At 36.9% G+C, this 26,493-nt stretch overlaps 1 protein-coding gene across 7 annotated transcripts in view; it reads right to left on the bottom strand.

The window, feature by feature from the left end:
* The window catches only part of FMN2 (formin 2), a 155,518-nt gene that overhangs the window by 84,356 nt on the left and 44,669 nt on the right, over window positions 1-26,493 (bottom strand). For 2 of the 7 annotated variants that reach the window (XM_030499644.1, XM_030499645.1), the window contains 4 exons: window positions 23,301-23,333; window positions 18,381-20,014; window positions 17,156-17,300; window positions 4,475-4,562 (listed from right to left, as the gene is read on the bottom strand). In XM_030499644.1, coding sequence (XP_030355504.1) covers window positions 4,475-4,562; window positions 17,156-17,300; window positions 18,381-20,014; window positions 23,301-23,333 — 1,900 coding nt within the window. The remainder of the gene's footprint in view (window positions 1-4,474; window positions 4,563-17,155; window positions 17,301-18,380; window positions 20,015-23,300; window positions 23,334-26,493) is intronic. The other 5 variants (XM_030499646.1, XM_030499650.1, XM_030499649.1 and 2 more) reach the window with 4 other exon arrangements.

The raw sequence follows: 26,493 nt of genomic DNA, 5'->3' as shown, positions 1-26,493 counted from the left end.
TCTGCTGCAAATACAACTTTCAGTAAAATAATCTCGAATCCAGATTAAAAGCTTGGGCTTTACCAGCTGCCAGTTAAATTTGCGTGCCCTTTCCGTAGCTATTTTTCTTATTACGTTCTTTTATACAGCCTCCTTTCCCAATATCACTGACCAACAATAAATTGAGGGCTGTAATAAAAAAAGCCCTCGTCTTATTTGTAGATTACCAGTGTCTCGGGGGCGGGGGGGGGGGCCGTGGTTGGGGTGGTAGGTGGTGGTGAAAAGTGACATGAGAAAGGTGGCCCAAAATATTGGTAGAAACCTCCCAGCTACTTCCGACAGAGCCAGGGCAACCACAAGGGGCTTATACAAAACCTCACAGAAATATATTCAGAGTATTGCAGCCACACTAGAGGTAACACAGTGCCTGAAATGACAAATCACATTAAGAGAAAGTTACTGATTTAGAAAAGATTACAGTCAATTTCAAAAGACAGAGAATTGCTTACACTGTTTTTGCCAGACTTCTACTTTCAACATTCACAAGGAGGCACACTCAGACTAAGAAGGTTTTGGTGGTGGTGGGGAATTCAATTTTGGAAATAAATACTAGATATAAATCTGATTTTGTATTAAATGTAATATTTATCTGCATGAAATATAAAACTAGCTTTTCTTCTAGCTGACATCTTCAGTTCAATTTTTTCCTTCTGTTTTTAAACAGAAGTTTTGTTTGGTTTTTTTTTACTATTCTTGCTGCACTTGTTAACAGCTATAAAAGCTTAAACACAGGAAAGGATACCTTGTATCTTTACAAGCAAGGGGATTAGGGAAGGCACTGACAACCATGTTCTCTGCAACAGTTACAATTTCAAACAGTTGTTACGTTTCATGTGATGACAGACAACTTTATTAAAGAGAGATATCTTATTTAAGAGACACGGTCCCTAAACGCAGACACAGGCTCAACATGCAATTATATATTAATGTGTAGGGTGTTCATCATAGATTACTATATGCAGTTGACTGGAATCTTGTTGGATCTCTAATTTAAGCACACATTGCATCTCTGAAATGTTAAGGAAAAAAACCCAGAAGCCGAATATTAAACCTAAAGTCTTGTCTGTAGGAAGAAAATCTGAGCTATAAAGAAAAAATATGTAAGAAGCGCTTGTTTGGCATTTCTCTAGCTTTGGCTCTATCATGCAGCCAAATACAGCTATATTTCCAGTGGGAACATTATACTGGATAAAGGATATTTGTGGTATAGCAAAAATAAAAAAGCAAGCAAAACGCCTGGATAAAGTGCTTTGCGTAGCTGATAGATGATTGTAAAAAAATAGGTGTCAGTAAAATCTTGCGTGAAACCAGAGAAACCATGAGAACTCATTTTTGTGCTAATAATGTAGAGAAATGGCACTGCAACTAAAGAGACCAACATTTCTTACAGTTCTAGCCTAGACTGCATAAAATAGCTGGGAGTACTGTTAGCAATTAGAATCTACTAAAAACACTCAAACATAACAACAAAAATCAACCTACCCTACTTTAAAGCAGTACTAGAAAGACATACTAGAGTTCAGTACACATGTGGTCCGATTATTACAACTACTCCTTCCACACTGTAAAAATATTTTAAAAGCAGACAGGGTTTAGGAGTTTGTCTTACTAAACCTATTTCAAAGTTGAGAGCAGACAAATGCAATTATACAAACACACACTTAACAAGGACAGACTTATCAAAGAAAGCTATTTAGCATATATTATAATATTCTGAGATCTCCTTAAATGCCATATGATCACACATGCATGAAAAGGTAGCCAAGTGTTCAAAACTAGTTAAGAAAAAAAATCATTAATGACTCAGATTTTCAAGTTTCCAAAACAATCTTTCATCAAGGATTGCTTCTTGCAGACAGTATTTCACCACTGTTTCATAGCTTAAAAAGCAAACAAAAATATACCGCCCAAACAACCCTCTCCCTCCCCCCACAAAAAAAAAAAAAAAAATAAAAAATACAAGACATTAAATACATTTGCCCAGGTTTCAAGTTATTTTAAGCTCTTAGTTAAACACAAGATGAATTAAAACTTGAAATTCTAAATTCATTAGGTGAATTAATACTCTGCAAAATTGTTTTCCCTTCTGTTCCTGTAGCACTTTGAAATTTGTCTAAGCCACTAGAAAAATAAAACGCAAGAGCATGTAAACCAAGAAATTAACTGAATACCACACTGCATTAAAAGTTCCTCTCTTTCTGGGTTCTTTGCTATGGCCAGTACAAATAAGACATAAGAAAAAAAATTAATTACAATTCTTTTGCAATTGCATGAACATTGCATCCCACAGATATGCTTTATATACAACATAGGGAATATTCACAAGAAAGCCTATAAAGTACCACAAATTGTTGGGGGGGGGGGAGGGGAAGCTGCCTTTCAAATTTATGAAAAAGCACTGCTAGTGTTGTACTGAATGACATACAGGTAAACGTACATAACACTTTACTTGTAAATTTGGTAAAAACTCAAGACCATCGCTGATACCCTGGGCCACAAAACAAACGACACTGATGACTTTTTCTGTAGTTACTCTCATACATCTTAAATCTTAATGTATAAAGATGTAAACATATCAACTGCCTACTTTGCTAATGCAGGCACTCTTTAACATTATTTTAACTTTCATAGTATCTTCTCATTAGTATGTTCAAATTGCAGCAGATAAATCAGCTGTAAAGCTCAGAAATATGTAAAGCCCTTTCTTTCCACAGAGAAGTAAAAATTGTGCATACATAAAAGTGAAGCTAAATACTTGGGCTTGTGGTTTTATAATTTCTCCACAGTCTCTATGGTTAGATCACAGAATTCTGCATGGAGTGACTGATGCTAGAAATACTCGTTGGTGAGATCTTTTAATTTCTTTGCCCCCACAATGCAAATTTCTTTTCTACTCTTCTCTACTTTTCCTCCATGCCTATTTTATGTTCTGAAAAAAAAAAAGCAAACCAACCAAAAAAAAAAAAAAAAAAAAAAAAAAAAAACCACCACCAAAAACCACACAAAAAAAACAAACAAAAAAAATCCATTCTTAACACCAGGATCTTCCAGCCATTTCCACAAATTCCCCCATCACACAATAGTTCTCGCATGTTTGTTCAATCACTTCTGCACAGCAAGGGAATAAGAGCAGTCCTAAATTCTCCTTTGCAAAGACTTACGGTTTTAGAAAACAGCTATTGAAAGACGAATATACAAAATCTGCACAAAGCTTTTAGATGATCATGTGTGCTTAATATTGTAATAGGATAAAGGTTAAGCATAATATTGTTTGACCCCTTCAACTACTGACATTCATGCCATGTTATTGTTAGTGTTGCATGTTAAGCAAGCAAATTTTCAATGAACTTGTGTTGGCTTTACCACAGACACAGATGTTAGGCGGACTCCTTTGTTCATAAGGTTCTCATTATTAACTGAAACCAAGTTGAATATTTGACTGAAGGAAAGGACCATATCATTGTTTTCAGATTTTGCTCTATGACTTAACTGAACTACATCTGCCAGCTTTGGAAATACCAAGTACTTCTTGGCGCCAGTACTGGCGCCTTGCTCTATGACTACCATCTTCAGTGCTTCAGCTCGAGGAAGTCTAGTAACCATCAAAACAGTTTAATAAAAACTTAAAATTATGATTAAGAGTCACTCACTAGCTGACAGAGTGCTCTGAAATTTGGTCTATTTATGAATAATTTCACAAAATAAGCAAATCACAGTAAACTGAATGCATGGCTGTAAATATGTAACCTAGAAAGCTCACAAGATGTTTTTGTGATTTATGAAGTCTGTGTTATACTTGAAACCACATTTATTTAATAGATAGGCTGGCACTTCACAGGATAATTCAATCTGCTTCAAATCTATCCAAAGCCTTTGGGAAACATAAGGGATGCTCTGAATATAAATTCAATTCCACTTTTCACCTTTTTGCACTACTGTCTCTTAGCATAAATGTGAAAAGAATTACACTCCCCCAAAAAATCTGCATCTATAAAAATTACTGTTGACGATGAAAGAAGTGCACAGTTTGTGCTAACTCAAATGTATGAACTATTTTATATAACAAATCAATTAAATGTTATAATTACTTTTTCTGGATATTTTCTTAGGCTATCTGAATCAAAACTAACAACATATCACACTTCCTCAGAAATACCAAAATCAAAGTGCCTATATTTCATATCACCTAGGTAACCAATGTCAAAATCTGTAAACGGCAATTCTGCAAATAGTTTTATTTTCTATACAGGACAAAGCAGAAATGTTACTAGAATGGGCAAAAATAAGTGCCATCACAAGCTATTTTCAGAACAATAAGAGTGTAAAAAATCTGCCTTATTAATTTACTTTACACATCAAAAGATAGAAATAATTAACATTTCCAGATTATTAATGTTGTGATCTGAGTGGAATCAACAATACTTATTTCACTTACCATGCTGAATGTCCTTCATGTCTAAATGAAGGCTAGACATTAATATTCCAACAGCTTGAGATCTTTTGTTACTTAACAACTTGACGACCTGCCAAAAGAAAGCCAACTATTCGTATTAATGTGCAGGAAAATGCAGAAGATATTTCACGTTACTACTGACAAATTCACGAGATAGTACTTTTTAGTTTACATAAACATCTAAAAATGATCAATTTTATTATTTTTTAAGTGTACTTCCGCTGCATAAATCCATCACAAGTGTAACTATGTCACCTAATTGAAACTTAATCCTAAAAAGAGTCACTGTAAAAGTTCTCCTAGACTTCCTCCTTCATTAGGATGCACACTTTCAACTTCACACTGATGTTACCAAGTGTATGAAACAGGCTGTCATATAAAAAAAATTCCAACTGTGTCTATCTTGGAATTGCTTTGGTTTCCAAAACCACACAATGATTTCCATCTCAATGTGAACTAAAACTGTGAGAATTTGTATTTTATTTGAATGTCTGACGTAGTAGGTGCCAAGATGAATTTTATTTAAAAAGCAAAATAACCACGTACATATTGGGGTGTTCTTTGATCTTTTTTTAAGGAATATAAAAGGTCTCAAAGTTTTTTTGTTTTTAAATTACACAAAAAAATAAAAATCTACCCATGAAAATATCTTGCTGTAGGGGGGGTAAAATTAGCCACTGAAATGTACTTTTGTACATATTTGTTTTGCAGGCATAAAAGCAACAAGTAGTTAAGACTGTCTTCCACAGGGCTCTAAGCTGTCTGAATTCAACTTGTTGTAAACTTTATACCATTGATATGAGAAGCAAGTAATGCCAGGCAAGGACCCTTATCTGTAACACAATGTGATTCTACATGAAGTACTTTTCAATGCAGGGCTACAACAATTACGTAGATAGAAGTAGTTAACATTTACTCTACTCAGGTTGCTGAATTTTACACTGTACTATACACACTGAAGAAAACCTTTGTGAATTGTTTAGAGGAAAGAAGAAAAACCAGATAATTAGAACTAAGTTCTTTTCACATTGCAGTTATGAAGTTACACCGTTCTTATCTTAGCACCAATGTGCAGTATCATCTATAGCCCCACTGACAAAATTATCTAGAAATTAATTGTCAGAAGTGAGACTAGAAAAAGTAGAATTAATTTAGCCAGAGTAAAGAATGTCAGGGTACAAGTCATAGCTTAAAAAACCATAAAAGTACCCACAAAATGTTTGCCCTGGGGCCAACTTTGATTCACTACAGTTTTCAGACACAGGTTTGGCACATTGATGATGACATTAGCAACAGCTGAAGAGAAACAGTGAAAGCCTGATACAGAACTCCACCACTGGGACTGCTTAGGAAAGGAAACAAGAGACTCACAGTGATTGCAGGATAGGTTTTCTGAGGATGTGGTTGGCTAGACAATTGTTTTATTAATATTCTTCTCCCTCCATTAAACCTTTATCACCCATTGATTATGAAGGTATTTCACCCTCCTTTTCTCATAGATGCCTAACTAGTTACAGCAAAATGAAAATACAACATTCTGCCCATGAACTGAAAATTTTAACATTAGAAACCAAATATGTCATAACTATTGTTCACAAGTTAAAGACCTACATTCAAGGCATAGCTATTGACATAGCTATCTGTCAGAAATTAGCACGAAATCCCCATGCATTTGTCTAATCCACGTAATACATTATTAATTTCAAATTGAAGTCAAATGGACTGAAATAGCATTTGATAGTCATATTTTCTGAATTCAATGGAAAAACTAACCTAATTCAAATAGGTATAATTAGCATATCCCACACTATCCTTCTAATAGGCTATAATAACTCTAAATGTTTTTTAAATGGAACATAAATTTCATTTAAGCCTGGAACTGAGATAAACCTAGGACAGATAATACGATTTTTTTTTTTTCATGTTGTAAAAGAAAGCTATTATCTATTTACTTCTTTGCAGCTACAAACGATTTATAAAATAGATGTTGTGTAGCCGGGTATGGATCAAGTCTTTCTAATGATTATGTTGCAATGTACATCTCTAGTAACCACCATTAAAAAAAAAAAAAAAATGCGGGTAGAAAATTTAGAAAAGAACAGAAACTCTTTAACAGGTGTTGCTACCAAACCATATTTCTGGAAAAGGCAGAGCAATACAAAGAAACAATGTGGTATGTTACATAACAAAATCTCAAAAACTTCTCCTTAAAGCTGTTTGCTCCAACACTGACAAGACTGAATTCAGATGGAAGATGTTGGGGAAACTGCTGATTCCAGCCCTCATCATTACTGCTTTTGTTCAAGTCTGAAACATTTCACAATAATAGAATAACTTCAGCTTGCTGCTGTCACCAACATATAGAGGGAGTCCTTTGTTGCCTTTTTTTCTTTTTAAACAAGAAAACTATCCCAATGTTGGCCAAAAAAAAAAGTAGTGAATTAAAAAAAAAAAAAAAAAAAAAAAGAACAAAACCCCATTCAAAAGTCCTACAAGAAAATAACAATAGTTACACAAAGCAGCAAGAGCTCATCCAGAGTACACTTGTATATTTCTTGTCACTCATTATTCTGCAAAAATGAAGTGAAACTGGCCATAACAAAAGAAGACAACAGAGCGTAAGGTAGCTTTGTTAAGTGGTCTTCCCCAAAACAGTGTTACAACTGCATTCAGATGTGAACGTATCTAGGAACAAAGAAGGATCCACAACTTAACCTTTCCAAAAGAAGCAGAACTAAACTGTTGTCTCTCAGGGGCCCAAAGAGCGAGAATGAGCTGGAGTCTGTTCTGGGTACTCTCCCATTTCTAATTGTGTCAGCACACATCTGCTTCTATATTCTCTTCAAATTGTGAAATTGTTATTTCTACTGCACATCAGCAATATAAAGCTCAGAGAGCTACCAAGATCAGGCTTATAATCTATAAACCAGATTTAGTGACCTAGTAAATCCCTGTCCTGTGCTATAAAAGGAATGTGGCCTAAAAGTTAGCTGCTTTTTCTGAAAATGAGTTGACGGACTAGATGATCTTAAGGTCCTTTCCAACCCTTACTATTCTATGATTCTATTTACTAATGGCCACATTTTGCCAGTGATCAGAGGGGGGTGGGAGGGTGGGTGGGGGGGCAGCCAACAAACAAACAAATAAACCAACCAAACACTAAAAAGCACTGTCCCTGTGAAGAATAGGTTTTCTTTACTGTCAAAATTTCGAATCACACCATCAAAAATGTATGGAAGAGCACAACTGTCAGGTGAATGAGTGCAGAACAGCAACAGATAAAGTGTTTTTATGTAGCAGCTACCAGATTTGGCTGGCTTTACTTAAATCTAGGTTTTATGTCAAGTTTTACATTAATCTCTATTATGCTCTTCATTCCTATTTTGGTCAATTGCATGAACATTATAGTTTCCTCCAATAGAATGGCTGTAACAATACAATCCCAATTCAGAAAATATGATTATTAACATAAATGCCTAAAGTAATTCCCACATTTAAAAATAAAACAGTAAAGCAGCTGCATAGTCTGGGCCTACAGGCTACAGACGAGTGACGCCATTTAAAGGCGGAACAACAAAAGTTTGATAAATCCAATCTCTACAAGATCTAAAGCCCCAGACACAATACACAGCTCCTTTTTAGTGTGGGTTCTGGAACTCTGCTTTAAACAAGTTTAAAAAAAAAAAATTAATCAAAAGGAAGCTAGAGATATTATCTGCAGCCTGAAGTCTAGGACAAACTTTCTAATTGTTGAGTGGTCCTCATTGTTAAGCAGTAAACAAACTACATGCCAAATTTGTTCCTGATTGTTTAACACAGGCAAAAACAGTCAAGAGATATTTAGTGAAAGGTAATGCAAAACACATGTTTGATGAGAACCCCAAAGCAAAAATATGAAGATCCCCTTTCCCCAGAATAATATTTAGTTAATGCATGGAATTTTGCAATGATTCTTGCTCTCTGGTTCTGATTTTGACTGCCAGCATGAAGCAAAACAATCCCAAGGCTCTCAGTGGTTAAGAAAAACTACTGAACGTTACAAAGCTGCATGCAGGAAACTCCACTGTACAAAGGCATATAGCTTCTAACTGTTGAAGAGAGGATACAGAAAAAAAGTTCCAAACAAGATGTTAAGGGGCAGGATCAGGGTAATAATGCAGTCACCTTCTCACAAGGCATTGTGACAACAGATCTTTCCTGCAGATTCAAGTGTATTCCAGATGTAAAACTGGCAATCACAGAACGAGATTCATCATATCTTTCACACGTATATCCTTGTTTTCTTACAGATACAACAGAATAATATTATGGTCTGGGGAGTGCAGTTAAAGGTAAACCCAAAAATTACTTCTGGCTCATAATGGCAATTGTGAGAGTGGAAACAGGGACTGCTTCAAGTAGTGAGGTCATTTCGGTACAATAGGTCAAACACTTCTATTTAATACTTAGAAAAGGAAAACCAAGCCCCCAAAACCAACACCTAGTCCTGGCTGTCAAACAGCGTATCTGTGTTGAAAGCACATTATGATTTAACTGAATTCAACTTTCACAACGGAATATCAATCATAAAGCGTAATTTTGAGCACCTCTCTCTCTCCTACCCTAATCAAACCTCGGATTCCTTCTGCAAAGTAACTGGTTACTTTCCCCACTGAAGATTCTCATAATCTGTATGGAGATACCCACGGTTTCAAAATCATCTTTGTCATATGCTTCCAGATGCAGGTTTGTGTAGTTTGTGGATGCTGTAACTTTACGCTTGAGGGTAAAGATTATACATAATATTTACTTTTTATTCATATTATCTATTACCCTACTGTGCTTTCATAAATAAAGCTTTTAATGGTATAGATGATAAACAGTTCATGTCATTTTATGCTCTTTTATCACTAAAATGGTAGTGTTTGAAATAAATTATCACAGAACTATTACTATAGAACTAATCTTCTACTGAGAGATTGCTACTCCAGTTAATATTCCTCACTTATGATGTTACATTAAAAAATTCTTCAATTGCTTATATTCAGATATACAGTACAAAGTTAGATAAGCATTGTGTTCTTCAAGAGGAGTCCAAACAATGGTAAAATGTCTCTTAATAAAAAATAACAATATTCTAACTTTGAGGACTGGAGTAGGGGATGGAGAGAAATACCCAAGTTTAAATTCTTCAGTTTAAAAATAGGTCACAAGGATTTTATTTTTCCATACCTAAAGCTCCTCTTGGAGAACTTAGCTCATTGATACGTTCTACAGTTATGGTTACTCCATCTTTCATCAGCCAAAGGACCAGGGTACCTAAAGTTCTGTTTTTATATAACTCATAAAAAATTAAACCCCCAAAACTAAAATTTCCTTAGAAACTCTGTATAACAGCTGGAATTTTCATGCATGGTCTGCAATGCACTCAGTGGGTGGCTTTTACAGGTGATAAGCCCAACTGCTATAGACAATCTTGTCGCTGTGGATTCAAATCAGGCATGCAATTAGACACATTTTTTGCAAAATGTTGCAAAATATATTTCATGCCCAAATTGATTTGAAATTAACAGATGTAATCATGTTATACAAAGTTAGCACATCAAATCAGGGAGACATGCATGGAAAAAGTTGGGGCGGTATGAAAGGGTAAAGAAAGAAAACCAAACAAAACCAAAAAAATCTCAAAGAAAGGTGTAGACCCACTACAATATCTAGTAGGAGATATCAATAATAAAACCCCCATGCTGTAAAAGCTTTAGTGTTCCTATTTTTAAAGAGGGACATATGGTTAGAGTTAAAAGTATGACATTACTCATTGTACCTACTCCAAATGAATATAAGAACTTTTTTTGTTCTTGCCATTTGTACTGAAGTCAGTACTACACAACAAAATCTAGCCATAAGGAAAAATCTGCAAAATCGATACTTTTCTACGAATAAAGAAATAACTTAATCTTAAAACCTTGATTTTCATGCTGACAGTAAAAATCTATTTAACTTGTAATTCAGGATCTGATAGTAATACAAATACATTCACACATAAGTCAGACAGTGATTTTTTACTAAATCAACATGACCACTGTACTAAACTCTAATTTCTAGGTGAAATTCAATCCATATGCACAACTAATTCTGAAAGCACTGAGTTTTCCTGATCAGAATTAAAACCTACTGTACTAAAAAGTAACGGCCTCAAGCTGTGCCAGGGGAGGTTTAGATTGGATACTAGGGAAAATTCATTCACAGAGAGGATAATCAGGTATTGGAACAGGCTTCCCAGGAAAGTGGTGGAAGCACCATCCCTGGAAGTGTTCAAAAACCACATAGATGAGGCCCTCAGTGATACGGTATAGTTGTAGTCTTGGCAGTCCTGGGGACTTAAGGTGTTTTCCAACCTAGTTGACTTTATGATTCTTGCCTCCTTAGCAAAATCAATGTGGACAGAGAGATGAGAGAAGAAATATATGTTGCTATCTCCATTTTTTTTTCCTTTCTTCTTCCCTTGATGCCATCCAGTGTTACAATATCCATTGCACTGAGCCCTTGAACTGAGAGTGTCAGGAACACCACAGAGAGATGGAGAAGAAAGTATTTGCAAGGTGGAGACCTACTAGAAACACGAGCTCGCAAAGCTCCCTGGAAAGACGGCTGTAACTAAGATGCCTCTACTCAATGGTGTCAAGTACAACAAGAATTGTACATGGCTCAGAGTGGCAGCTATCTTTCTGTTGGGATTTAAGATCTGGGTTCTGCTTTTTAGATAGCATAGAGTCATAGAATAGTTAGGGTTGGAAGGGACCTTAAAGATCTTGTAGTTCCAAACCCCCTGCCAAGGGCAGGAACACCTTTCACGAGACCAGGTTGCTCTAAACCCCATGCAGCATGGCCTTGAACACTGCCAGGGGTGAGGCAGCCACAACTCTGGGCAACCTGTAGCATTGCCTCACAGAACAACTGCAGTCCACCTCCAAAGCCTATTTTTCAACTTAATTGAACAAACTTTCAGTAGGACCTTCCCCTCCAGAGGTGTTTCAGAGAATAGAGAAACAATAAGGCCATTGTCAGATGCTCCACATGGCTTCTCTGGTTAGGAAAAAAATATAACCTCTCTTGCCCATACAGAATTCTTAGCAGCAGCATCTAAAACATTCTGTGCTAATGAGGATACATGAACAAAATAGGAAAACCCACAGAGCTCTTAGGTCACAAAATGAGTTTGCAAGATTGTCAGATGCCAAGCTCGTGTTTGTTTTTAAACTTGCAAATATATGATCTGGAGAAAAGAAAGCAGGAAGGAAACAAGAATAAGAAATGCATGTGATTAATAGAGGATATCAACCTGGGAAACTTGAACAGGTAGAGATATTTGATATTTATATATGAACTCAGGTGCTTGCAACAAAAAGAACTCTACAGCTATAGTTATAAAACAAAAAATGCAATAACAAAACATGCAATAGGCCATAAAAAGAAGAAAATGAGAGGTGAAACCCAGAGATCGCATTCATACAGCATCGCATAAAAAAAAATTCTTACAAGCCAAATAAGTGAGATATTATTTTCATTTCATAAATAACTTCATGACATTATTATTTGCTTGTGTAAATAAAACAAATGCATAAGTTCTCTAAAATGCCAAAGAGAGGAGGGGCAGCAGAACCCCAACTGTGTCTCTGTACAGTACAGTACGTCACAGCAAGCAGTTGTGCCATTGAAACAGGTAATAGATCAACAAAAGTGGGTAGAGAAAGCTCCTTAAGACAGTATCTTCACTGCTCACAGAGGGAATAAACCCTCCTTTTCAGAATAATGTCATTCCTTGTTCATTCAAATAAACATGAATAAAGTTTTATCTGTTAACTCAGTATGGCTTTTACCTTATTTACCAATTTATACTTACATGGCATTTTATTTCTAGGGATATTCTATTACCACAGCTTCTTTATGTTCAACTTAAAAATTCAAAAATGCTGAAATCATTTACTAAAAAGTTTTACTGATACATCTTGTTTGCATCAAAGGCTTTTGAAATGAAATGAAACTTAAGTAACCTATTATTTATTTTCTGGGGTGGAAGAGGGAGATTAAAATCTTAATGTCAATAGATTAATAGTGGACTTTCCATATGAGAATATCTTTAACATTACTATTTCGTTTACATGATAGATTATAAACACATGGTCTGCTCTTGAAAAGTTCATTGTAGCTATGTGTATATTATTTTCCAAAAATACAGTTGGAGGATTATCAGTAAGGCTTCTAAGATGGCTGCTCCATAGTTAGGAAAAAATATCTATGCAAGTCAGCTCAGCCCTTTCTGTATACTTATTACGCTGGTAATGGTACCAAGATTTTCTGATTATGTACCATTTTTCCACTGAGCTCATTCAGCGCACACTGGCCAATATTTGTTATGTAACATTTTTAGTATTGCATTTACTGTCATTCTTGAGTATGTGGCCTTAATCATGAGACCATCCTTCTTCCTGCTTCAGAAATTACATAGTTTTTATGTGATGCAACAACTGATAGAAGTATTTTATACTCAGTTAACAGCTTAATTTCCTAAGTAACCTTATGAACTATGCTCATTCCACAGAGACTGCGCTAGCTATGGAAAGGGTCCTAAGAAAAATACTTATCTAGCCATATAACTGAAACTACATAGCATGGCTGAACAAGACACTCCACAAACGAGCTTTCACCCTTTACTTGGGTCAAACTCTGCAGCTTTGATGAGATCCACTATTTGTTGAAGGAACAGCCAGGTCAAGAATACCGCAGGGTCACGAGTGTCTGACAGAAATTACTTCAGACAGAATAAGAGGTGACACAAAATCAGACCTATTTTGCTATGTATTTCCACCTGTCACATCTCCTCAGTTCTTCACTCCCTCCCCAGTTACTCATCTCCGTCTTCCATTGCCTCTCTCCTCTTGGCCCCTGTTTTCCAACCTGCCAGTACAAGGCTAGGAAAAAAATCTTCAGAATTAGAATTTAGTGTGTGGTGTCCCTGAGCATGGAGGGGGGTTGTAATTAGATGATCTTAAGGTCCTTTCCAACCCTAGCTACTCTATGATTTTATGATTCTATGAATTATACCTGAAGTCTCTCCTGAGCAACAGGAACTGAGATGTAGCCTCTAGAGTGGCAAAATTTAAGAAACCCTGTATAAAACCAACAAGAGATGTTTCTGAAAAAAAATTTCCATAATTAAAATCTATGAAACTATGAGGACATGAAGCAGAATGAGACTTTGTTTTCTTTCTTAACATTGGCAAAATGAAGGAGACACCCAATGTGGTGAGGGAAAGAAAACCAACCCAACAAAACTTGCTGCCTAAAGAGCTAATCTTGGCAAAGTTATAACAGCAGCAAGTTATAATGAAAGCCAGACCACTTTAATAGGTAGCAATGGAAGCCCCACCTATAATATAGTCCATAAAGGACTTTCTTTGAAGATTTAGTAGGCATTCTCATTGGCTGAGCCTGCACACATTTAGAGCAGCTGAGAATTTGACATATACATATTAACAGAGCAAAATAAATCACAGCTTTTGCTGTAGCACCAATGAGAGAGAGTAAGAATAAAATCAGCTGCATTCACCAACAGATATTAACACTTCATTTTTTCTCTTTTTTTAAAGTTCTGAGATGGATTTTAATGTGGCCTTCATTCAGTGCTAGATGTAATATTTTTTTTTTTTTAAAGCGTTATTGATTTACATTGTATTAAGTCATTTGCAGATGATCATGAGAAGGAAAAAACAATTTGAACTAATACTTGGGTAGGGTGAAATTAACGCAGTTGTTAACACCCCCTACCCTCCAACCAACCCAAAACAATATAGATAATTTTACCACTTAAAAAGGAGTCACCATTTAGAAGGAATTACATCATGCATATCTATATATATACACCAGCAAACATATGTATATGCTCTGTGGCATATAGCATAAATACCTCTGTGTGCAGAACAGTATTGTACTCTAAAATAATTCATCTTTCACCCACTAAAACATCACAAAACTATCAAATCTTTCTTCAGATTAGCTAGAATTTCTCTGCCCGCCATATGGCCTCCTCTGTAAATACATTTTAATTTCAGCTTACAATAAAAACATTGTGTTATTAAGATCAGATGTTTACGTAGAGTACTAAATATTTTATGCATTTGAAAGTTATCTAAGCATTTTTTCCTGACTACTATTTCCAGTGCAGCTAGTATTTTACATCCAATCCATCTAAACAATACATCCACTCAGAACACCCTTGCATCAATGCAAGGAGGAAATCCAATTGCCAGACCAAAGCATTTCTGTAAAGCAGCAGTGAGCTTTGTGGGTCCTGGTTCTGTTCTGTACAATGTTCCTCCGCAGCTCAACAGGTGACAGAACACATCTGCTTTGAATAACACATCCCTGTAAAAATTACTTCAGAAACACCATTTGTAAGATCTTTACAACACCCGTAACTATCATTGAAGCCATGTAAGTCAGTAACCACTTAAACAGTACTTGGTGCTTCCTATAAAAACATACTTGTGGAATTACAGCCATGTTTTCCACAAGTAACTGTTCTTCAGCTAAACATGGATGGACTTTATTATGCAAGTGTTTACTGCGGTATAAATGAAGAGAATTTTAAAAATGAAAGTCTGCATTCCAAACTGCTGAGAGAGCATACATAGAATATATTTGTGAAGCTTGTCTCATGTCAGTACTATGAAAAGCCCAAACTAGATTTGCACACATGAACATTTAACTTTTACATCTGCAATATGTGATATAACTAATTGCAGTTCTAATGAAAGTTGGCAATTATCTGTTTTGTTGATCTTTTCCCCCCAGATACTACAGTTCAACAAATCAGACTTCTCCATTAGGCAATTTCTCTTTTGGAGAGCAGTGCATTCCTTTGATCAGAGGGAGGGAAACACACAGGGGATTCTCTTCTGTCAATATAGGTGGCCCAAAGGAATGTTTGTTCTAGATGATGGCACCTACTTAAATTGCCTTAAACTTCTGTGTGTAAATTTCTGTCATAAACAACTTGTTCTTTTCAAAGAAGTTAAAAACAATCAGTCATTTTCATTTAGTTTTATTTACATTTTATTTATTTATTGACAACGTATCTATATTTTTAGCACTGCAAGAAAAATAAATAGTCTTAGTATTAAAATCCACATCTAATGCTTATTCATAATCACTGCCTGTCTTTAACCACTGTTTATGTTACAAAATTAAACAGCTGTCATTTCTACACTGTTTAGAGACTTGCGTCACCAAACCTCATGAAATGCGAGGGGATCAACATTTCATAGGCAAAGCATCAGCTTTGCACCATTTTTTTACCTACAGAGCTATCATACTTATTTAGTTATGAATAGGCTTTAAAAGGGGCTTTTTCCAGACGAGCAAAGGTCTTGCACTATGGAGATTTGTTACAGGACAGCAAGGTAAGAGCAGCACTGTTATCTTTTTTCCTATCCGAGTAAATACAGCCTAGCACAGCACACATGTATGTGATGAACAGCCACACAAGTGGCTGCACTGTCCTTCCCATTCATCCCAATAAAGGTTTTATCCAACACCTTAGGATAATCATCCTAACTTTATTACCAGTTCTGTTGCATGCAGCAGGTAGCCAGCACAATAGAGAGCACCTGCATGTTTATATTACTGATCAAATTGTGTCTGTGGGGGCAAGATCTCAAGAACTACTAGGTGGAGAGGTCATATTAAAACATAAGATCTACTGTGTGGAGGCTTGAAGAGTCCCACTTTATATCCAGTGTAGAAAAAACCCCTTGTATAGCATTAACCTGAATGTTAAAAGATGGTGCAAAGAGCAGCCTATTCTTGAACTAAGTACAGGGATATGAAGATGAGATAAAACAAGAACTTTAACTGCTGTTTAGGATTCTACATAAGAACATTTTCCTCTATACCCTGAGAGTTTAATTGTAAATTACTTACCACAACACCACAGTTCAATTTTCACACAGATAAAGAACATTACAGCTCTCTAGTCATGTAAACATTCAGGTTCAATTCTCTTACCCCAGGCTTTAAACTTCCACATTTAAAATATGCTTCCTATTTTTATTTTATTGTACACCATTCAATTTCAAGAAACCAGTTTGATTAATGTTGGATTTTCCCAAATGTGCTTGTCATTTATTGTATGCATAAACTTTATATTCACCATACTATATAAACACAACACAAACTTAGAACTGTAACGATTGGTACAACATTAGGACTTAGATTCTTAAGTATATATTTTTTCTGTGAAGTCATGATAATTCATATGCCACTCTAATTTATAAGTTAATCAGAATAATTTACATACTACTCATCGCACATGCACAGTGAATTTCAAAGTATCATGTATGCACCTATTTTAGTTTTATTTTTATTAATTTAAAAGTGGATAAAGCAAAGATTTTCTTAAGAAAATCTATACTTAAAAGTAATTTATAAGAAAAACTTCAGTCTTTAACACATGTAGCTTTGAAACCCACCCTATATTCTCTCCTTTTCTTATATTTCTACATACTGTGTATATATATATGTTTAGAATTTCACACCAAGCAAAATTCATCTCAGCTGCATGCAAAAATCTGTCCTTATGTAAAAACCAGCCTAGAAAAGATCTGAAATTAAATGAGTACTCACTTGTTTAGTCTTTGTTTTTGTAATGGTGTCCGAAATGGGTTTCTTCCTCTCTTTAACAGCTGTTTTAGAAAACAGTTCTTCAAATTCATGATAATCTATGGAAGGTTCTTCAATTTTTTCCCACACAAGTGAAGCACTAGAATCTCTAAAGTTAAGCAAAAGACCTATGTAGGGCAATGTCAAACTAAATAAGGTCATAAATGGAGGAATGAAGAAAATAAAATATCAGCAATTTAAAAGTTGTTGCCTAACTTCTACTAGCAGCATTTTGATAAGATATATTGTTGATTCTCCCCCATACTTCTTTCATTGCTGCTTTATTCACACATGACAATGGTCAGGGTCATTTATACTAACCTACTTTACAGACACAGGAATATAAATAGGCTGTATATAGGCTATGAAACATACAGACATGGACATATAGAGAAGTAGAAATAGACAGGTATCTGCAGGTCACCTGCGTGACAGTGGCAAGAGCTTGAAAAGAAAGAGAAATTCAACATTAGAGAACAGCAGAATGGGTTTACAATCAGTACTCAGAGACGTAAAGAAAAGATTAAGAAGGAAACTTTTTTTCATTACCAAGAATGATATTTTACAAACAAAAAGCATCAACAACCAAAATCGAGTATATCAAAATCATATCAAAGTAAGGGTTACCAGGATAGCTTTATGCTGCCATGCAAATAAATTGCCATTTGAAGCTGTCTGCTGAGCATACAAGATGAGAGGAAAAAGAAAAAAAAAAAAAAAAAATATTTCTAGGTCACTGGGGAAAGGAAAGAGAAGAACAAACTGCATTCAGCATACATTCATCTAGAGGGAAAAGACTACAAAATTTGCAAGCTGCTCCAGAGAGAGACCAACAATATCTTGAAATTTAGGGGAAACACAAATACGACATTTTTAAAAACCATCTCATGGAACACTTCATGGCACACAGTCACCCCTGGGTCTCTGGTCAACACATGGTATGTAACCCCAAAGGACAGCTGAGAACACTACCCTCAAAGAGCTTTCATGTACAAATAATATCATTACTAAGAGTTGTAAAGAAAACAGGTACTCCATTTACATATCCAACTACAGCTAAAATCCTATTTGCAGTGAGGTTCTCTTAAAGACCCACCTAGCAATAAATAAAGACCTGCTTATAACATACAACGCTACCAGGACCGCTGTAAATTAAAAACATCACTCCCTGCACAACTCTGTGACTTACCTTTTACTGTGGAGCTGAATTCTTGTCCAATAAAGAGGCTTCATTGGCCGAGAAGGCTCTATCACATGTTTCCTGCTCCCTTTCTCCTGATGCATCCCCATTGCAAACAAACCAGATGGTAACAGAGGAGGAAGAAACCCACAGCCCTGTGGAACTGCTGGGTAGGTGCTGCCCTGGGCTGGTGCTGCAAGGGGTGGTGCTCCTCCAGGTAAAGGTGGTGGGGCTGGAGGTGGCATCCCCAACCCAGGCAAAGGAGGGGGTGGTGGAGGGACACCAGCACCAGGCAGAGGTGGTGGAGGAGGGACACCAGCACCAGGCAGAGGTGGTGGAGGAGGGACACCAGCACCAGGCAGAGGTGGTGGAGGAGGGACACCTGCACCAGGCAGAGGTGGTGGAGGAGGAGGGAGTGGGATGCCCCCTCCAGGCAGAGGTGGCGGAGGTGGTGGCAGTCCTACTCCAGGCAGAAATGGTGGAGGAGGGACACCAGCACCAGGCAGAGGTGGTGGAGGAGGAGGGAGTGGGATGCCCCCTCCAGGCAGAGGTGGCGGAGGTGGTGGCAGTCCTACTCCAGGCAGAGGTGGTGCTCGGGGTAGGGATGTCATTCCCAGGCCAGGCAGAGGAGGCGGGGGGGGAGGGACACCAGCCCCAGGTAGAGGTGGTGGTGGTGGAGGGGGAGGTGTGATACCCCAACCAGGCAAAGGTGGTGAGACTCCGGGCAAAGGTGGTGGTGGAGGTGGTGGTGGGACTCCAGCACATGGGAGAGGAGGGGCTGGAGGCAGCATCGGTATCTCCCCACTTGGCAAAGGTGGAGGAGGCGGCGGGGGTGGTGGCATCATCATGCCCAGCAGAGAGTGGTCTGGGAGTGGCACTGCCGAGCCAGCAGGAGGGAGTTCCAAGCCAGGCAGGGGTGGTGGGGGTGGTACTCCTGCCATGGACATGGAAGTGGCAAGGGAAGGGCCATGTGCTCCAGACAGGGTTACAGTTGGTTCAGGTGCTGGCAGAAACGGGGGAATGCTACATGTGGGCTCCAGGGGCAAAGAAGAGGGATGTTCACTACAAGTCACATCTACAGTACTTAGAGGCTGATGGGAAGCTGGCATTTCAGTCTCTCCTTTAAGCGCAAGGGACAAATCAACTTTGGGTCCTGGAAGAGGTGACTGTGGTGTACTCTGTACTGATTGGCTTGCATCCAGTGGCACTGAGATTAGCTTCGGTGACAGAATTAAGGAGATTTCAGAACAAAATGTGGGCTGTAGTTCTAGAGCTGGCAGATTCTGAGTTGGCCCTTCACTTTTGCCCCCTTCTAAGTGCAGTGGTGGGTGTGGCTGTGGCAGTGCATTGGCTGAAGGCATTGTGTGTGTTAAATAATCCTCTGTTGGTGACGTCTGTACAGATCTTGCTTGTGACACAGTTCTGGGTAAGATATCCTCTTCATTTGTTTGAAGAGTCACACTGCTGAGTTCCCTGCAGACTGCATGTGCGTGCTCCTTTTCACGTTCTCTCCCAGCAGTTTGTACCTCTGCAGCAGGGAACTGTTTCTCTAGTTCTGCAATTTTGGTCCTCAGATCCTCAATAGTTTGCTCAAGTTGCTGGATAACACTGGCACGCCCCTCAGTTTTCACATCAAAATCATCCTTCGAAAGAAAATAAATAATAAGCATAAACCAGATAACATACATCACTATATAAAAAATTTAAATGTAGATCAAGAATATTGGTATTCCAGAGGTTCAGAAATAACCCAGTTATGACAAGACAGAGGTATCATTTCAGCTAGCTGCATCTTACAGAGGAAGAAGATAGCTTACGAAAATGATGTGCTACAGTGTGGAAGTACCTTAGCCATTATGAGCATGTTTTAGACTGTTATTATATTTGGCAAAACAAAAAATCAGCAGCAATCCCTCCCCTCTCCATATACACTGGCCAAGAAAACAACCAACCACTAAGCACAAGTACTGCAAGTGTTTCTCTACACATGGATATGCAGACACGGTGGAGGGAAGGGCACTGTACGTCTTTAATTCTCTTAACTGAAAGTATGTTAAGTGTTTCTTCAAAAGGATGCACTGTGCATTAACAGACTCAACATACTACTAACTGCTGGATTTAAATATACACCTTAATGATACCATTCAGATTAGGAATGCAGAACACAACAAACGTTCACTTCTCACCAGCTAATCTTCGAACACAGCAATGCTTTTCACCAGCCAGCACACTTGAGAAGGAAAAGCAAGACAAAACTGAGGGAGAACTTTCCTCCCACCCAAGATTTGAAACTCCTCTGCCAACTGACAGACTGTGACTAACGTTAGAAAAGCTTCCTATCTGGAATGGTTATTCTGTATTTGACAGTGTCCACATTTTTCATATCTTTCTCTGAAGCATCTGATCCTGCCTGCTGTAGACTGAATAGAGGAGCCATTAAGCTTAAATGGTACAGTAATTTCCATGTTTTTTAAAGAAATATCAGTTACAAACTGTACTAAATTTAATGGCTTTGTGCTTTTATCAAAAGTTACCAAAAAAACCCCAACCTAGTCCAGGAGAACAGGAGATAAGAACAGATGTGACTTACGATACAAAAATCTTGTAATAAATCATTTTCTAGCTGCACGCACTTACATTTTAGTACTTTTTTTTCCTTTCTTTCTTTAAATTTGAAATATTGGTCAGCACTTCAAGAATTCAGTTGAATTAAGTTTATCATGCAATATGTTTCCCAAGTTACAGCAAAACAATTTAGTGCCTTTTTCTTCTCTTTCATAAATTCACAAACGTCATGGATGAGACTGTAGGCTTACTTCATAGGAAATCTTTCAAATATTCAGATTTTACAGGACTTGTAGAGAAGCCTACAAATAAACATACAATACCTGATATACTAATTGCCTTGATTTGTTTCTGGAAGATGATGTTTTTCATCTCATCCTTTGACACATGAAACATTTAAAAGTCATTTTTCTTTCTGGAAAATGAAGTTGTAACTTCCAGCTGGGGACTATTAATAAAATATATGTTCATTAATACTTTAAAAATTGTTTTTGCATAGAATTTGTTTTCAAACATAAAATTTCAGTTTTGTATTTATCTTAGAGTTTCCCAGATGTCCTAAAGCAATCCCAGAAGTAAACCAGCAACTACTACATTTAAACCAAATATTGCTAGCTTTCCCACCTTTATCAAAACTTACGATCCCCTACATTGTTTCAACATTCTGGAACAGCACTTTGAACCAAAAGTTATGGAATACAACTAGGTCTCCCCACCAAACTTTGAAGAAAAATTAAGAGAAAGGAATATCAAAAAAGGTTTTCAATGAATAGTGAAGGAATGAGCACAGCAGACATATTTTAACAAACAGTATTATAACAAGGAGAAAAGGCTGAAAAAGACATTTGCATTACAGGCTACCCATGGTGCTTCAGTCCACTCAGTTTTCTTTAATACCTCAATACTTTCTAGCAGCAACATTTTTGTTGAAGAACTTCATCTAGTGTGAGGTGTCCCTGCCCATGGCAGCGGTGTTTGAACTAGATGATCTTAAGGTCCTTTCCAACACTAACTATTCTATGATTCTATGATTATAAAGGAGAAAGCACATTCTATTGTCCATTATCCCTTTGTTTCATCTACTCCTATCCCCCTACCAGTCACCTGAAAATACATTAAGGCCTATCAGTTTTTCAAAAGGCAACATTATCAAAGGAAATGTTTTCCGAGGGTTATTAAGGTCACACACCAGCCTTCCGTTATTGGAGAACAAATCCAGTTTCCCCAGACTAACTCTCCTAAGCTCCCATTTTACACCGCAAGAACACTCTGCTAAGGGTTTTATGACAGATACAGATTTCCAGTTGTATCCGAATGAAAAAATTCACTCCTGCCACAAACAAGCTGAATCCAACAGGATTAGACACAATATCAAATGGTACTGAAGAGATTTGTTTTAATGATGGCTGATCTCAGAATATTTCACTGTTTAAAAATTCATTTACTCAGGTGACTGAATTCAACTGTTCACAAGAGGTAATCCTTGAACCCTGAATTTCTACCTGAACTACAGGAAAACCCTAGTATTCACTGTTTTACAAAAGAATTCACCCTGAATATCATAAAATTTCTTTCAAGAGAAGTAGCATTTTTTAAAGTTTAGAAGAATGGGTGATCAAGTGAGATAATTAAACACTTCAGACAAGGAAAAAAGATGTCTTGATTGAATTAAGAGAGACTTTTTACCCCATGCTCTAAGAAACAATTTTTCTGCTGTCCTTGAGACATGGCTTTCAAACAACCTGGTGACTTGCTATTGTGTTGTTACCTATATATATATCACAAATATATCCAGAATTTTACAGGAACAACATATAAAGAACAAACAAGACTTGCTGTGAATGCAGGGATATTTATCCAGAGGAAATTACATACTTAAAATTAATTTCAAAAAATCAACCAAAATCAAGCCAAAGCCCCTGTGTACTTATGTGCTTCAGTAATTATTTTAGATATTTTTTATTCTGACTTCTAAGATGTCCTCAGACAAGTTTAATTAGATTTGTCTTTACCCTAGCAAGAAATTTAAAGTCTTCCTCTAGATCAGAAAGGGTTGTACCAAACAAACATAAGACACAGCATGTTCCCACTCTCCTCAACAAGGAAGCGAATCTAAAATATATAAGTCCAATCCAAAATGAAAATTAGACAGTTTCCTTAGAAGAATAAGCAAGGGAAGACTTCATTTTTCATACATATAAGAGACGGTCAAAAGCTGTTGCTAAGAACCAGAAGACTCAGATTGAAAAAAAGCACACATGATGAAAAGAAGGTTCATTTTTAATCCAGAGGACAATTCCACAGCAGAAACCTACAGGGTTTAAGAGAGATATGAGGGAACTCTGTCTTGCCTAGAGTTCTTACCCAGGACCCAGGTACTGTGGAACAGTCTTCTTTCTGTAAAGAAAGAAAGAAAGAAAGGTGGAAACTTAAGCCTTGCTTTATCCAGGTGACTTGCGTGTGAACGATGTGAGTAGGAAAATTCCAGAGGTGTATGGCTACAGAACAGTGCCCAGCATTTCTCAAACAGGTTTTACATGTTCTATGTGGAGTGAGTTGGATGCTCAATCTGGGGCTGCAGGCCTGACTGTTTGTGTTGCACTGATAGGCTTGTATGTGTACAGTATCCAACTGATCTGAGAACACTTGCTTTGCTGGGTAAAGCTTGTACACTTGGATTTGCACACGTACCAAAAGCCTGTACATTACATCCAATTCATTCCAATCTTGTCATGTTTTCCACATGAACACATCAGATGGGCATGTTCTGTCTATACAGATAAGCTTTATGCTGGACAAGATCTTCAAACATGTAAAAATTCAGATTGCATCTACCTCCTACACTAAGTCTGATATCCTAGTTTCTCAGATGAGTGACTGAAACCTATAAATCCTTCTATAAGAAAACTTCCAGGCAAAAAACCCCCACACATCTGGGAAAGTTATCCCTAGTCTGTATGTATATACATACACACACATATAAGCGTCTATATTATATATTTATCTGTATCCATTTCAACTCTTATTCGCTTCTATGCTTTACAAACAATTACAATGTGTCTTTTCCGAAAACAAAATGACAGTTCTTACTGGTAATTTTGGAATACTCGAAAAATAAAGACATATTACAATTTGTTTTAGAAGTTCATGCTTTATACTACTACAAGCCAACAAGTTGCATCAGCATTTTGATCGTTTTCAGTAATTTGTCAGTGTCATGAAGTTTCCTCTCTGGATGGAATTCATATTTAGATGACAGGATTATACTTCTTGGGGTTTTTTTCCAACAAACCTTAACCTTCTAGTGTCTTTACATCAGCAGTCATGAATCAGAGCCTATGCTACTACCTGAGTGCAAGCACACACAGCAAATAGAAGCATACAATTAAACAGGATTAATATGGCAAAATAAGATCCCTCAAGTCTTCTAGTAAGTCAACACCTGGTGGTACTAGCAGAGTCCAGTTACTTGGAAGGATGCTCTTTCCAACTGCTCTGTTAATAAATGCCTCTCTTCTACTCAAAGTGAAACACTTCTGAATGTGCACACTCACTGAATGGCACAAAATAGAGCCACAGTAAGAAATTAATTCAGTCAGAGAAATGTGATTTCTATTCAGGTTTCTCTCTCTAAAACTGTCTCATTTAACAGCCTTAAAAACAGGAGAGATAACTTTTTAATAGATATTTTTAGTGCTATAGCAATTGTCAAATATAGTGATGGACACTTGATTTGCATTCAAACAAAATAGCATTCATCTAATTAATTCGCACATTTCACTTAATCCTCAAAGCCTATTGCAGCATTTTAGTTCTACAGCAGCAGAAGCTGAGTCAAAAACTGATAAGCTTGCCAATAGTACCAGGAAGAACTGCTTGAGAAGTAGAATTAGCATTGGATACTGGTTTCTTCCTTAAACTATGAGATCAAATCCTTTTTGAGAAGCTTTTATTATGCTGAAGGTGCATGTATGGGGACAGAGGATATAGGTTTTCACAATAGTTTGTGTTTCTTCCTACAACCACAAGAAAACATGATGCAAAGCTCCCCAGGATAGCACTGAACAAACAAGCCCTGAAATAGAAACAGTGTAGTGCACTGCTCTGCCTGAAGAGATAAACTTAATTTTGTTGGATGCAAGCTAATCTCTCACTCAGTGATGCACTGCAACAGATGGGTTACACCATCCTGCACTGTGCTGGCGTTGGGACTATATAGCTCTTCCTAAATTGAAGATCTAGGACAAGTCTAATCACCAAGAGGTTTTGTCATAACCTATTGTAGCTGACAAAACAAACAAACAAAACAAAACCAACAGCAAAAAAAGCCCCATTACATGCAGAAATCAATAATTATGGCAATCCAAATAGTTCAAATAAACAAACATAGGATCAGCAGGGAGCATGGACCTTTGAAGAAAGGTGCACACCTTTGTAAAGCTGGAAGTCAGAAGAAAACAGATTGAGTTTCTTGAAACTTCTGCTTCTGAACACTTTGAATACCTTATCTCTGAGCTAACAGCATTTCAGAGGATAAGATCCCAGTTCTTTACAGTTCCAATTTTAGTAAATACTAAACATGAAAAACCAACCCGAGATACAAAGATTGAAAGAGTTTTCTCTCTGAGGTGCAAGACTCTTAACTGAGCTGAAAACATAACCCTAGGTTATTCCCAAGTTCTGCTACAAAAGGAAGCTCAAAAGAATTTTTGTAGACCGCAAACAAGATAAAATAAAACCTCACAGAACCACTGACCACCCTAGAAGCTACACAGCAGTCAAGTATAATTACGTAATGTCATCTTACATATTACTTTTAGCTTGCGCAAATAGCATTTTTCAGCCAGAAAATTTTAGACCTGCTTTATTTAAAAAAATAAATGCAACCAACCAAAAAAACCAACAGCTCCCACCCCCAAGAGTTTTGAAGATTTCTTGCCTAGCATATATGAAATAACCTTATTTAGAGAAGCATGAAGCAGTACAGCATTAAACAACAAAGACTTCAAAAAAGGCTTAACCCATCACATAACTTCATTTAGCCCAGAAGCTGGTTTAACTGTTCTATCACTCAGCTGTTCTATCACTCACAAGTAAATGAGAATGGACATAGAAAGAAAAATGAAAGAGATTAACCTTTATTAATTTTAATATAACCTGATCTTGCCTATTTTTGATATCTTTTTAGGTGTTCTGCTGTTGTTTGCAAAGACTGCTAGAGCAGAATTAGCTGCACTCAGGTCTTTCAGTAGATGAAAAGATAATAAAACCTACTCCAGCAATCCAAAGGGCAACAGGTACCTTAAGAGTCACAGATTTTCTTAAGTTGAGATGAAAACTGTTCTGGATTTATTTTCTGCTCAGTATTTAGACTGATTATTGAAATGACTATCACGTGATGAATCACTTCCTTTCTTGTATCATCTGCCTTTGTCCTAAAATATTTTAACTATGATTCTAAATGGTTTGGGTAGTTTTCCTGTGTATCCAGGCCAAGGCAACCATCTTTCTCATTCTGTTAAAACACAAAACAAAATCTGGTATATCCTGAACATCA

This window comes from Strigops habroptila, chromosome 10, assembly GCF_004027225.2.
Source record: "Strigops habroptila isolate Jane chromosome 10, bStrHab1.2.pri, whole genome shotgun sequence".
NCBI lineage: Eukaryota > Metazoa > Chordata > Aves > Psittaciformes > Psittacidae > Strigops > Strigops habroptila.
The sequence above is the reverse complement of the archived record's forward strand: the minus strand, read 5'-3'. Positions and strand labels throughout refer to the sequence as shown.